The 14,028-nt window shown below is 47.7% G+C and overlaps 1 protein-coding gene across 1 annotated transcript; it reads right to left on the bottom strand.

Moving 5' to 3' along the window:
• Window positions 1-272: 272 nt before the first annotated feature.
• On the bottom strand, window positions 273-8,549 carry DLX4 (distal-less homeobox 4). Its single transcript, XM_027873188.1, has 3 exons — window positions 8,078-8,549; window positions 3,141-3,337; window positions 273-1,480 (listed from the first exon to the last, which is right to left on the bottom strand). The coding sequence occupies exons 1-2, from the start codon at window positions 8,373-8,375 to the stop codon at window positions 3,309-3,311; spliced, it is 327 nt and encodes a 108-aa protein (XP_027728989.1). The 5' UTR covers window positions 8,376-8,549; the 3' UTR covers window positions 273-1,480; window positions 3,141-3,308.
• Window positions 8,550-14,028: the final 5,479 nt, after the last annotated feature.

Raw genomic sequence — 14,028 nt, 5'->3', positions numbered from 1 at the left:
TCAGGGAGTGGCTGGCCAAAAAGGGAGTTTAGGCCAGAAGGACCCCATCGAGGCCCTGGGGATCCAAATTCCCTTCAGTACAGCAGATGCCCTTTATAAAGAAAAGAACTATTCCTTAAACCCAAGGGCAGTGTCCCCACAGGCCAAACAGAACCTGGCTGTAATGATCTGCATAATCTACACCCAGAGGCAATTATCCAGGTAACCTACCCCTCTTCTTCCCCTTCCCCCAGCCTCCTCACTCCTTCCCCTCCCCCACCCCAACCCATAGCTTTATCCTGATTTGGCCCTAATGACGTGGACTTATCATGTTGTGAACAGTTTTATTTTTAAGGGGATGGGTAGGAGGGTAAGTGCTTAATAAATACTTGTTAAATTATCTGGATAATTAGTCCCATTCTGCACTTGAAATGTGTAGACACATACCTGGGAGGGAGGGGGGTTTATGGAGGCAGTGAATCAATTATCGAGTTGTTAGGCCTACACAGTTTAAACTCTTTAACTGTGTTTCTTGGGGGCTGTGCAGACCTGGCATAATGATCAAGATAATCTGACCCTGAATTCCTCCCCCTGCCCCAAGAACCTGCTTCCCATTCCCGTGAAGTCTTCAGAGCATGGAGGCTAACAATGTGTTTCTTGTCATTTTTAGGATCAAGAGCCTTAGGTACTTCCCTCTCCCCCATCTCACTGCCAAAGGCAGGGCAAACACAAATGGCAAAGGGGTTGGAGGGTATTTACTGAGTATGTCTGCCTGGCTTTACTCCCACATGTTTGGGGTTGCAGAAGTCCTTCCAAAGGGAAAATGGGCCAGACAGGTGACTGGCCTTTGGTCATATGATTAGGCTGGGGGAGGCAAGGAGGAGCCTGGAGAAGGGAGCCCAGCTCTGCCCCAATGACATTCCCGAGGATTTCCTCCCTCCCCCCACCCACCACATCATAAGCCACCATGCTGGCTTCTCTCCTAGGCATTTGTTTGTCCATTTGGAAGGAACTGACCCACCCCAACTGCAGAGGGAAGGGGGGACAGTGTTCAGCTTCAGGTCTGTTTGGGGAGGGGGGCAGTTGTGTGGTGAGGGTGAGTCAAAATGTGTCCATTTTCACTCCAAATCTCCCTCTCTCCTCCAGCTCTTTTTCTCCCCTAAAACCTATCTGGAGCTATTTTCCTCCAAGGACCAGGAGAAGAACGGGGTGAGCTAGGTCCAGAGCCACATGGGAGGCATGAAGTGCCCACCCCTTCTCAGACTCACATCATCTGGGGTGCTGCCAGGGCATCTTGGGGATGCTGCTGCTGGTACCAGGTCCCAAAGTTGCTGACATAGCCCCCAGTAGGTAATGTCCTGGGTCTGGGTATATCCCACAGTGAGGGGAGGGGTGGGGACAGAGCTGGGAGGGCCCCCAGAAGCTCCCCTTCTTGACTGCTGGACCCCTGCTTCATGATCTTCTTATATTTTGAACGTTTGTTCTGAAACCAGATCTTCACCTATTGGGTAAAAGGAGAAGAAATGAGTCAAGAAGGAGGGATCTCCTAAGTCCTTCCTATGTCCCCAAAGATTGGACTTTGTTCAGAGTGGGTGGAGTGGGATTGGAACCCTTCCCATGCCAGGCTAAATCCATTCAATTCAATTCAATTCAACTCAACCAACAAACATTAATTGACTACTATGCCAATATATGAAAAGCAGCCTGGTATAATGAATAGAATTCTAGACTTGGAGTAGGAGAAAGCTGGGTTCAAATCCACACTGTGACCTTATTAACTGTATAACCATGGAGCAAGTTACTTAACCTTTCAGAGCTTCAGCTAACTCTAAAACGATATATTTTAGACAGCTTTGTGATGCACCTTAGCAGAAGGAGTTTCAACACTGAAGGACTCTAAGTTCCTTCACCTAAAGTGGAAAACACAGTGTTATGGGCTGGGGAAAAGAAAATTAGACAAAGTCCCTACCCTCCAAAAGTTTGAGATCTAGGATACTTATGGAAATTAACATAATAAAAATGTTCAATGGTGTGACAAACAGGTCCAAAGAAAAAAACTAGGCAAAATTAGTCGAGGGAGAGATTATTTCCAGCTTGGGGGAAGAGAGTGGATCAGGAAGGCTTCATAGAAGACATGGTACCTAAAATGACCCCAGAAAGAAGGGAAGGGTTTTAATCAGTGGAGATGGGGTTGGTGGAAGGAGTTCTCCTAACTGTCCCATGGACCTATCTTATGCATACAGCAATCTTTCTGTATGCTTTTCCCCTATCCAGAAATGCCTTCCTTTCTTGTCTGTGTAGCCACTCTTCAATACCATCCCATGGCCACTGTCCTGAACCTAAAAGGATCTACCCTTCTCCTGAGGCCCTATGGTATTTATTGTATGTAGTCATCTTTTGGAATTTATCACATACTACCTGGTAAGGTGAAGCTCTGTTCTTACAGGTGTGTGTCTTATCTTTCCTGCTAGACTATAAACAAGCTCTCTGAGAGCAGAATGATCACATTACAGTTGCATCTTCCCAATACCAGCACAGAATCTATACTCAATAAATGTTGATTATTTGACTAGCAGTCTCTCTTTAACTGTGTTTCTCTTTTTTGTTGTTTGTTTTGTTTTGTTTTGCTTTGTTTTGGTCAGGGATGTTTGGTGGGGGGGAGGGGGACTAGGGGTGGCCTAACCAGTGGTCAGCTGCTCCAGTAGTTTGATTTCAGGGACTCCAGAAAGATCTCTCCCCTTCGGCTTCCCAAGGAAGCTCCAAATTCTGCCATCAGGAGTCCGTGGTTCAGGTTTTGTCTGGCTACTTAAAATGCAAATAACCAGGGTTTCATCACTCATTAAGTCTTGTCATTTATAACTCTGTGTGAATGAGTTTATCAGATCTTTGAGTCAGTGCCAAGGCTAGTGGGGAGAAGTGCCCTGAAACGGGAAGGAGTACAGAGATGGAGGAGAAGGCTGGGCCACATTCAGGGTGCTGAAGGGGGAGGGGGAAGCAGGCTAAAGATAAACTTTGCTTAATGCCCTTTGCCTCCTCATTCCACTCCCTCTTCAAATCCAATTACTTCCTCTGGGGCTGCATGGAGAACAGAGGAAAGGCAGGGTGGTCTAGGTGGGGCCCCTTCCTCCCCACTCCCCACCCCCAGGGCATCTGGCCCCCACCTGAGTCTGAGTTAGGCCTAGCTGGGCAGCTAGCTGAGCCCTCTCTGGAAGGGCCAGGTACTGTGTGTGCTGGAAACGCTGGTTCAGATGTTGAAGCTGGAGGCTGGAATAAATGGTTCTGAGCTTTCGGAGCTTCTTGATCCTGCCATTCAGCTGGAGTCCCTCTGGCTAGGGTAACCCAAGTGGCTTCTCCAGTTCTGATGATGGGAGAGCAGTAAGAAAGGGAATATTGGTTTCCCAGTACCAGTCATGCAGATGCCTCACTCTTTGGGGCCTAAACGTGTCTCTTGGCAGGAAGTTCTCAGAATAGCTGAAGGCAGACATTAGGACTCCCAGGGTTCTCCCCCTATGTCCTTAAAGTACCTATTCTTCTCCCAGTCTTTGTTCCTCCCCTGCTGTCCCCTAATTCCAATCAATCCCCTCAATTTCATAGAAGTGGGTTTATCTGGAGCTACCAGAAAAACCAATCCCTAATGCAATCCCTACCCCAAACTCTTGAAAATGAGAAGGCATGTGAAGAGGTGTGAAAGAAGTCACAAGTCCTAACCTATAGCAAGACTGCTTCTATCTAGCCTGGGGCCTCTGTAATTTCACCATTCACCAGAGCAGATTAGGTATTTATTTTCCTCACTCCAGCAGCAGAGGCTCTCCTGGGATTGAGTCTCTGGGAAAGACTGCCCCGGCCTTCATCCCAGCCCCATCCTTTCCTCTATGGGCCTCAAATTCCAGAGACAGAAAAGGGTGGGGGGAATAGATTCCACAGAACCACAGTTTGTCAGAACTGAAAGGGGGGAGTGGGCTTGAGAGATTCCACAAGAACCACATTTTATCAGAACTAGAAGAGACTTTAGAGTCTAATACCTCTCATTTTACTGAAAAAGAAACTGAGGCTCAGTGGGAAGGAAGGGATTTGACCCAGGACTTCTCCCATCTTGCAAAGCTTGCCTGCCTGGGTTCACACTCTGAAAGATTAACTTTCTCGCAATCCAAGCTGTCATTCCTATCCCCAGCTCCCCCACCCCACCCCCGAAAAAAACCACTTCCAAAAAAAAAAAAAAAATGAGACAGTGTACCAGAGATGGGTTTGATTTGGGGAGAGCTGGATTGCAGGTTGGAGTTTTATACCTTCTACAGATGAGCCAGCTTCTTACGACTTTGGCCACCAGGTTTATTTAGTGTTTTTACTATTGGAAGGAAACCAGTCTCTTAAGGGTGCATCACCAAGATCTTCCTTAATCCATTGCTAGTGCTAGGTAAGCTGCTGACCATTTGTGGGACAGGTCCATGGTGGGTGGCTCTGGGGTACTTTTGTTTTGCACTGTGCAGAGCAGGGGCTGGGAGCCCCAACTCACCCATAACTACGCCATAGGAACAACAAAACCCAACCCATTTGGGCCCCCTTCCTTGGTCTAGCCCTGGGTGAGGCAGCTCCTCAGTCCACAGGGTCACTGTGGCCAGTTTATCTTGGGAAGTGAGCAAAACAAAACAACCCCCGTGTTTTCAAGAGACTTCTCTTCCCCTCTTCCATTCCATTTCTCCATTACCCATTATTAAGGGCCTGGAAGGTCCCCTCCCTAAACACCCAAACCCCAAAGCTCTTTGTAAACCTTAAAGTACCATGTAAATTATATTATGTCTGCTCTTGTTATTCTGCCCTTTGTGTGTTCTCATTTGTATGGGTTTCTTCTTTGAATATGTGTTATCTGCATTTATCAAGGAGTCTGTGTGTGCAGCACTTGTCTATTTGTGCGTCTTTGTGTGGCAACATCTGTTTGGGTGTCTCAGTATCTGACCTGGTGTTTTTCTACGTGTGTCAGGAGGATAACTGTGTATCTGTGTATATTTCACTGTGTGGTCTCTGAATGAGTCCAGTGAAACATTGCCATCCTGGTTTACATCTGCTCCTCTCCCCAACCCTGAGAGACTGATTTCCTGACTAGGCTGCCTGCCCTCCACCCAAACATTACCAACCACAGCAGAGGGTGCTTCATTCTCTTAGTAGCTCCTCTTTACTGCTCAGAAAAGCTTTCACCCCAAATTTCCAGAAAAAAATTATTTTATTTTCCTTTCCTCTCCCAACACAGCTTCCTATATTCCATAATGTCTACATGGTCCAGGGCAAACAGTAGAGCAACAATCCAATCTGAACCACCTGTGCAGTTATGATTTCTCTGAGTATAATGGGAGCACAGGGGGTAAAGAGTTAAAGAGACAGAGACAGAAAGACAGAGAGAGAGACAGAGCTGGTCTAAGCATTTTCCTCAGAGCCCATGATCCCAAGAATATGCAGCCAATATTAGCTCCTACTCTGTCCTTTCCTCTCTCACTTCTCACTGTCTATACCAGGCTCCCAATGATTCTCTGGTCCCAGAGGCAAACCCTGAAAATGACAAGTTAGTTCAGCCCCAGTGACTGCAAACAATCACTGAGCTTCATTTTAAAGGTCGGCTTCCCTTTGTTGGAGGAGCTACCTCCTAAAAAGCCGCCCTAAAGACCCTAGACGACTCTCCTTGAATTACATCTTGTCGCTACAGCTCCAAATAGCAAAAGGCAAACCCCTTCTCATAGTCCCGACTACTGCCTTTCCAAGGCGAAGAGGCCACAAAACCACTGTTGAAGAGGCAGACCTCGGAAAGGGGGTGCTACAGATAGCACCTACCCCAAGGAAAGGGAATACCAAACACCCAGTTTCCAGAGCAGGGGGTCTGGGTTCCCGGAGAAGTGAAGACAGGAGGCTAGTGAGAAGGAGGCAAGGGAGGGAGTGAGGAAAGGATAAGAGCCTTAGTCAGAAATGTTTCTTCGTTGGACCCGGGAGAGAAAAGAGAGCAAGAAAAATCCAACATCTTTTCTGATTTTCATTCTGTCCTTTCCCAGAGACCAGGGATCATAAAGCTAGTAGAAAACATCAACAGAACAAGTCTACAGAGGCACAAACCCACACCAGTTTTCTTTTTCCAAGGAGGGGGAAAAAATAAAAACAACCACCACAAAACCATAACATACCTTTGCTCCAAACAGTAGAGATGATGGAGAAAAGGTATCATGATTCCGGAGGAATTGAGATTCCTGCCTTCCTTTCCTTCAAACATCACCCTAACTCTAGGATAGGGGAGATGGTAGCCAGATCTTTTCAGGGAAGATGGTAACTGTTGTGTACGAACCACTGGGCCAGGGAGAAAGAATTCTCAAAAACTGGAGACTGAAAGAATGGGTGACATAACACCCAGGGTGGAGACCAGAGCCTCTTGGAGACAGGAGAGAATGCCCCACATCCAGGGGAAACACTGACTTGAATAGAAAATCAAAAGGCGTGGATCCTGCCACTAACTTTATATTGTGATCTTTAAAAAGTTGCTTGCTTATGGGTGTGTTTCCTCCTCAATCTACTGTGAGGGGGTTGGACCAGATGATGAGGGAAGGGGGCTCCCATCACTGACATTTTACTGCTCTTAAGTATTTTTATTGAGCCCTATGAGGAAAGACTGGACAGGGAAATCCTGCTGTGACTGTGTGAAGGATGGTGACTTGGTATGTCACTGAAGGAGAGTGTCACAGTATAGAAAGCTGGGAGATAGTGAGTCTAGGATAGACTGAATGGAGGAGATTACTGAGGGTGTGTGTAACATTGTGAGAGTATAATTGTGGGAGCAATTAGGTACAATTAGGCTAACTCCTGTGAAGGTGATGTGGGGTATTAACTGTGCAACCAGGTGCATTTACAGGGCACAGGGTATATGTGAGATGGTGAGCAAATAGTATGAACTGTGTATAGATTATACAAGTCTGTGTAACTTCGAGGGAGTTGGGACAATACTTCTCTGTGCATGCAATTATATAAGGTCGTGTGAGCGTTGAAGTGAGATGGCCTATACTTACTTGCTCTGAGAGTCCCCCCCCCAAATCTTTACTAAGGATGATGGCCCCTCCAATTCATCCGAGCCTCCAATGTTTTATTTGTGGTGTTTGTCCAGTGTACTCTGTACCCCTTTCCCCAACAAGGGATTGATTGATTCACAGACCAGCGCGGCTGCTGCTGGGCTCTACAAAGTCGGGAGAGAGCCAAGAAAATCCAGCATGAGTTTTTTTGCCCGTTGTTTTGGGAAAGACATAACTCTCACCCAAAGACCTTAAAAGACAGGTATACAGACATGGGCCAGGGCCCAAAGGGTCAGAGATATGGAAATAAGTTGGAGGGGGGAGGAAAAAAGATCTCTATTCGCAGACCTTCTGGTTCTTTAATCGTCAAAGCCTCAGCTGTGTCGAAGTCTCTCCCACTTAACTTTCCTCATAGGAAAATGGATTCTCTTGTCTTTTTTTGGTTAAACTCGATGGAACTTGGTGGATGGTGGGGGTGGGTAAAGAATGTCCCAAATGATCCCCCTCTCCACCCCATAAATAATCAGCCCGCTGGCCAGGGTGTGATTTCTCTTAATACGGGATTAGTATAAGAACCGCTTGGAAAGACAGTTGCTCCCGGTGTTGGAAGGAGAGGGCGATTCTTTTCTTGGGGAGCTTGGGGAGTTCTGGATGATGGTAATACAAGCATCCCCGCTCCCCACTTTCCCCCAAGTATACATCTGGATTGTTTCAATTTTCTCTTTACACGTAGGAACACATACATGCCCTGTTGTGTGAATTTGGGGGTGGGGGGGGACGAGCGGGGAGGGAACGGGCCGAAAGCCGGGTCGAACTTGAAAGGAGAAGGGGATCAACCCGCCAACTCCTCACCCTACTTCCGCCCCAATCCTTTCTTCCTCCCTCCTTCTCTCCCTCTCCCCAACCCCTAGATTGACTCGAATACAAGTAAGATTTCAATCCCGCTATCTGCGCCCAACCGTTGGAGGACGAGGTAATGGGTGAAAAGCTGGTACCCGGGATTCGCCAGAAACGGGGAAACTGTTGTCGCATAACCCACTCCCCCGGCGCTTCCGCCTTACCTGCCACAGCCTGCAGACTCACTGCAGGGCCACGCAGATGCAGCGAGGCGGTCCCGGGCTGCTGGTAAGGCAGGTGGGGGCCGCTGGGGGCTGCGGGGCTGACATAAGGGTAACCTACCGCGCAGCCGTACGACTGCGGAGCTCCCGAGTAGGGCCCCTCGGGGGGCTCAGGAGGCGAGGGCTGCAGACCGCGGGGGTACGGGGAAAGGGAGTGTGGGGGCGGAGGGGCAGGAGGGAAGTCCTGGAAGGAGGCTTTGGAGGCATCGGGTCCCAGGAGGGTGGTGGGCAAAGCGGTCATGGTTACAGTGGCCCTGGGCCTAAAGGTTCCTGGCACCTGGACCCATGGCCTGGCCAACACCTCCCTCCACCTCCGTCTACCCGTGCCTCCTGCCACTCTCCCTTCCCCAAGCCCAGTACACCGGGTTCCGATGAGCCTCCCCCCCACCCCCGAACTTAAAATCTCGGGGAAAGTCTCTCCCCACGCCACCTCCCGCAGAGAGCGCGAGCCGGGGGGAGGGGGTGGGAGAGGAGCCGAGGCCCCCACCCCCCAGTTTCTCCCTCCCCCCACCCCAGTTCGTCAAGCCCCCTCCCTTTCCCTCTACTTCTCCACAGGACAAGATTCTCGGGGCCCGGGGGGGGGCACCCACCCTGCGTCCTGGATTGGCTAAAATGCTCAGAGACGTCACTGAGCCCCCTCCCGACCACGCCCCCCCAGCAACTCTTCGGAGTAATTCACCTCGGGAAAGTTGTAAGGTGGGGTCTGTGTACCGGATCCAGGGTATCAATGGAGAGGGAGATGCGGTATGAACACTAAATTCCCCTGGGACATGGGGGAACCCAGGACTCCGGGAAGGCAAAGGCTCCTCACCCGGGGAAGGTAGTTTGTAACCCGAGTAGCCGAGTGAGGAAGGGACTGTGTTAATCGGCTCTGAATCGCAGTTGGGCAGAGGCAGTTGAGAGAAAGGTCCAGGGGTAGGGAGCCAGTTAGGCAGGTGCAGGGGTTTGCGCAGCTGGCCCACACTGGCACTTTGCTCCTGGACCCGGCCTGGTTATTGTTTCTCCTGGGCACAAGGGATGCAGGGCTCGGAGCCCTTCTCGTCCCCCAGCAAAAAACAAAATGTTCCGAAACCAGCAAACATTCCCGCCCCCGCACTCTCATCCCCTCACCCCATTTGCCACTCTGCCTCCAGGCCCAGGTCCCGGCCCGGGCCTACCCTGCCCCAGCTGGACGGAGTGGGGCCGGCCAGGCGGCTGCAGGCTTGGGAGGCAGGGCAGCAGGTTCAGCTCGTCGGAATGTGGAGCTGTGCAGCGGCGAACCGTGCTTAATGAGATTGTTGGTAAACAGATCCCGGGCCGGAGGGAGGTCGCTTGCAGCCGCGAGTTAGGAACGGAAATCAGCGCCCAGCCAGCTCGGCTCACGTGTTTCGAATACACACCCCCTTCTACACACGCAAGCATAAGCACCCAGAGCACCTGCCAGGGAATACACGCGCTGTGCCTTGAGTCTTCAGCCTGGGTCCCAGAGAAGTCTGCGCCTCTTGTCCCTCCCAGAATTCGTTGTTCTCCTGGCTTTCTGGTGGGACAACTTTGAGGCCAGGGGAAAGAGTAAAAATTAGGGGTGCGGGCAGGCTCCAGCACACAGCTCCCCCTCCCCGAGTCAGACTTTCAAAGTGGCTCCTTCTCAGTGGCCTTCTCCCCTTTCCCCTCAGGCCCAAAGCCCTGAGCATGAACCCTCAGGCGACCAAATCACTGACCTAAGAGAGTTTGGGGGTGATGGACAGATATAAGTGGAGGCCTTAATGTCTTCTAGAAATTCCCAGAAATACATCTGATTGCGTCAGTAAGACCGTAGAAGTTCAAAAATCAGGGTTTTCCCTTGCTTCCTAAGAGACAGAATTTGAGCACCGTAAACACAAGTAAACAAATGTGCTCACAATCATAATTGCTTTTAAACACATAAAAATAAGTGCACAATCCAAGTATTCTACAGTGAACAGACTCACTTGTGTAGCATTCACATAATAATGGATACCTGTATCAGAGACATTCATCCGTTGTCTCAGTAACTGCTACTGGACTGGTATTAGCTGCATTTTCTTGAAATCACATGGTTAAAGTTTGTTGGTTTTTTAAAATTATGGGTGTGTCTGTAAGTATATTTATATATACCTATGTACATATGCATATAAATATATGGTCTTTGTAACATTACTTGTGTTCCATATTGTTAAAATGGAGGTTGAGTGATCACTTCTAGGGGATGCATGGAGAATATTTCTACATGGGTTGAGGGCTTGAATTAAATGATCTTGGAGGTCTCTTCCCCCCACCTCTTAGATTCTATGTTTCAAGAACAAGGGGCTGCCCAGTGAAGCTTCCACAAGATTTTGCCTTTATTGAGGATCAGATTGTGTCTGCAACTAATGGTCCGGCTGCCATTGGCTGTTGAGCCCAGGAATAAAAGTAAAGCCCTGTGCTACTTAAATACGGCACCTTTCAGAAGCCACATTTCTCCTAACCATTGCTTTAGGGGCACGGGGTGGTGGAGACTGTTTCTGTCTGAGAATCGGAAGACCTGGGTTTGATTTAAGTTCACCATTAGCTCTCTGCTTGGGAAAGTCAAATTAAAGTGATCTCTAAGCACTGTACGGTGCTTTGACCCTCTGTGGAAACAGAGAATTCTAGATACCTTGTGGCTCATCCCCTAACAAAACAGGAGACTATCTGCTTACTGTACCTACATATTTGGGACTGTGATCAAGAACACTTTTCATGCCCATATATCTTCAAAGAGTCTGAGCAAGGGGAGTGCCCACCTCGTGAGGACTGGTAAAAGGAATGAGAGCATCCCTGACTGGCTTTAAGCATAGGAAGAAATAGCATCATCTAGGGCTGGGATAAAGGACAGAGAGAAAAATGGTTGAAGGAACAGGAGGAAAATAAGAAGGCTGTCCTGTCAACCTCAGGTGTTGAGTTGTATGGAGGTGTGGCACGGAAAAAAAAGAGGTTAAGTTAGTTCCCAGCCGAGGGCCCTGTACCTTTAAGAGCAGCAAACCTGGCTGAAACTGGACACCTACTAAGCCAGAGGGATAGAAACTAGTTTTCCAAGAAAGAAAACTCAGAGCCCAGACCAGGGCAAATGGAAAACCAGATCCCTAGGGGCTTTGAGGTTTGGGATGCTTCTCTACTGGAGGGGGAGAAGGGTTAACTTCTTGGGGCTACCTGAAAATCCCATTCCTATGGCAATTTTGAATTCAGAAAAGCTTTTTATTTTTGGGAATTCTCCCTCTGATCACACTCCCAGTGCCTGGCCCTTCTTTCAGGCACAGTTCAATTCTCTAAGCAAAGACGACACAATCACCCTAAAGTTTTTGTCTGCTGACAAGCCCTAGTCACTCTCCAATCCTTCTCCCTACTTTTCTTCATCTATGACCTGCTCTGCCCCAAGTGGCTTGAATTGGGGGGGGGGGCACTGGGATTCTAAGTATGTCCCAGACCCACTGTAGTACCCCAGACTCGGGGATAGGGGATGAGTGGGAAGAGTTTTAGGTTCCGGTCCCCTGCACCTGAAAGGGCAGCTTGAGTTCAGCACCTCCATTCTCTTGTCTCTGCCATTTCTTCCAGTTGGCAGTTCATTTCAACAAATTTTGGAACTTAATTTTATTTTCCTCTTTTCCTACAAAAAATTGTCTTTTGTTATGTTAATTAATTTCTGAATATGTCCTTCCTTTTCAATAAACCATCTCCTGAAACAAAAACTGAAAAGGAAACAAAAAAACCTCCAAAAAACCAGTGAACATAGTAACCATGTCTAACAATACACACAATGTTCTGCACTTCATAGTCCCCCACCACCTCTCTCCTGCTAGATTGTAAGCATCTGGAAGACAATCTCAGTATCAGGTTAGATTTGTATCCTCAGCAAGTCCCTTGCTCATGGTAGGCATTTAAGAAATCTTCATTGAATTGAATTGAATTTGATACATTGAGATCTCAGCACATTCCCCGTTTAGAAACATAATCTTTATCAAACAGACCAGGTGGGAGAGGTAGAAGGCTGAATATGGAGGCTATAGAATCATAGCATTTCCAATTAGAAGGAACCTTAGAGACACATGACTTACTCCAACTCTCCCATTTTGCAAGTGAAGAAATTGAGGGACAGGAAGAGTGAATGACTTTGCAAGGTCTCCAAAGGTAGCTTAATGACCCAGCCAGGACTAGAATCTAGAACTGATTCCCACTCCAACGCTTCCTACTTCCTCTCTCCCTGCCCATAACCAGGAAATTCTTGTCTGCTTATCCTCACTTCTTACCTTGCTGGGACCTGGAAGATAACAATAATCAGGGGTTCTCACCAATGAAAAAGACAGGACACATAGAAACAAATTGAGACATGAGTTCTGATTTTGCCACTACTTACTTACTACTTGTGTGACTTTGAAAAAGTCATTTATCCTCCTTAATTATGTATGTTGTCTTACCTTCCCGCTCTATGCCTAGCGTAGGAAACTTGCACACAGTAGATGATAAATAAATATTAACTTATGAAACAGTGTAAATGCGTTCTTGGAAAAGGAGGCAAGAGGGAGTGTGGATGGGGGAAATCAAAGGACAATTATCATGGGATTTAAAGCTAGAAAAAAGGACCTTGGAGATCATCTAGATCAATTCCCTTCCTTTATTTTACAGAGGAGGAAACTGAGGCCCAGACAAGCCTAGTGACTTGCCCAAGTTGCTATTCAGCTAGTACCATCCAGCTAGTAACAGATATAACACTGGATCCTGGGTCCTCTATTCCCAAGTCAAGTATTCTTTCCAACTTCACCAAGCTCTCAAATGTTTCCCACGTATGTAGCCTCGAGGAACAGGGGCAAAAATAGAATTAGTCTTCAAGGACGACATATTATAGGTGATTATATTTTACTGCAGGCTCCATCCTATTTGAGTCCATTATGTTTCCTTACTATGGTCTACTCTTCCATTGAAAGAACAAACTCCTCTGAGGATAGAAATGATGGCAAAGAATAATTCATATTATTCCAGAGACTGTGCAACAGAGCTCTTGTCTCTCCCCTCTCCCCCCATACCACAATAAATTTTCGAAAATGAAAGAACTCTGGACTGGGAGTCAGAGGAACAGTTATTTTTCATCCTAGAGCGGCCATTAATGACCCTGGACAATTCATTCCCCTCTTGGAATCCTAACTTCCTACTCGGTCAAAAAAAAAATTTTTTTTGGGGGGGGGGAGATAAATGTTCCCAGCTTAGATCTCATAAAGCTGTTGTAAAGATTCAAGGAGATAATGGATGTGTGTTGTAATGGAAAATAGACAACCTGTCTCCCCGACCACTACCTAGGGCCAGATACCCCTGCTCTGCCCTATCCTTCTTCCAAGAGAGTTCTGACATCGTAATGGAATTTATTTGAGAAACAGCTTAATTGAGATTTTGAGGCAGAGGAAGGAAAGACTATGATTCTGAAGAAACAAAACAAAAATGCAAATGAAAGTGACATGAACTGTAGTTAGTCCCACCTGGCTGGCTGTCTAAAACTCCTCTAAGACGTGCCCTAGTTAAGTCTGCCCCATTTAGGCTACCTGCGCGCCTTCTTCTGAAGAAATGAACTGCTAGATGCTAGCACAAAGGCAATATTTTCCACCCTTTCTAGGTTCCTAGGATCTGCGAATATCATCTAATCTCTTAATTTTGCAGATGACCAATCCGAGCCTTAAATAGGTTCGGCGATTTGCGGAAGGGGACTAAGAAGTAACAGGATGGAGATTCGTACCCAGGTATTCTAATTCTATATTTAACTGCTCTTTCGATGCACCAACCTAGAGAATAGGTGTTGGGGTGATGAGGGTCAAGCTGACCGGCAAGAAGAAAGGGTTGCTCTCCAGAAGGAAGGGAGGAGACAATGTGGAGGGAAGTTGAGTCAAGAAAAATCT

The sequence above is a fragment of the Vombatus ursinus genome, unplaced genomic scaffold, assembly GCF_900497805.2.
Source record: "Vombatus ursinus unplaced genomic scaffold, bare-nosed wombat genome assembly UNPS02014801.1, whole genome shotgun sequence".
Taxonomy (NCBI): Eukaryota; Metazoa; Chordata; class Mammalia; order Diprotodontia; family Vombatidae; genus Vombatus; species Vombatus ursinus.
The sequence above is the reverse complement of the archived record's forward strand: the minus strand, read 5'-3'. Positions and strand labels throughout refer to the sequence as shown.

Bases quoted from the DNA above. Each gene is read 5' to 3' on its own strand.
- DLX4 (XM_027873188.1), bottom strand. From the start codon at position 8,375: ATGACCGCTTTGCCCACCACCCTCCTGGGACCCGATGCCTCCAAAGCC. The intron at 3,338-8,077 runs GTAAGGCGGAAG...TCCCATCATCAG, and splicing joins GAGTCTGCAGGCTGTGGCAG to AACTGGAGAAGCCACTTGGG.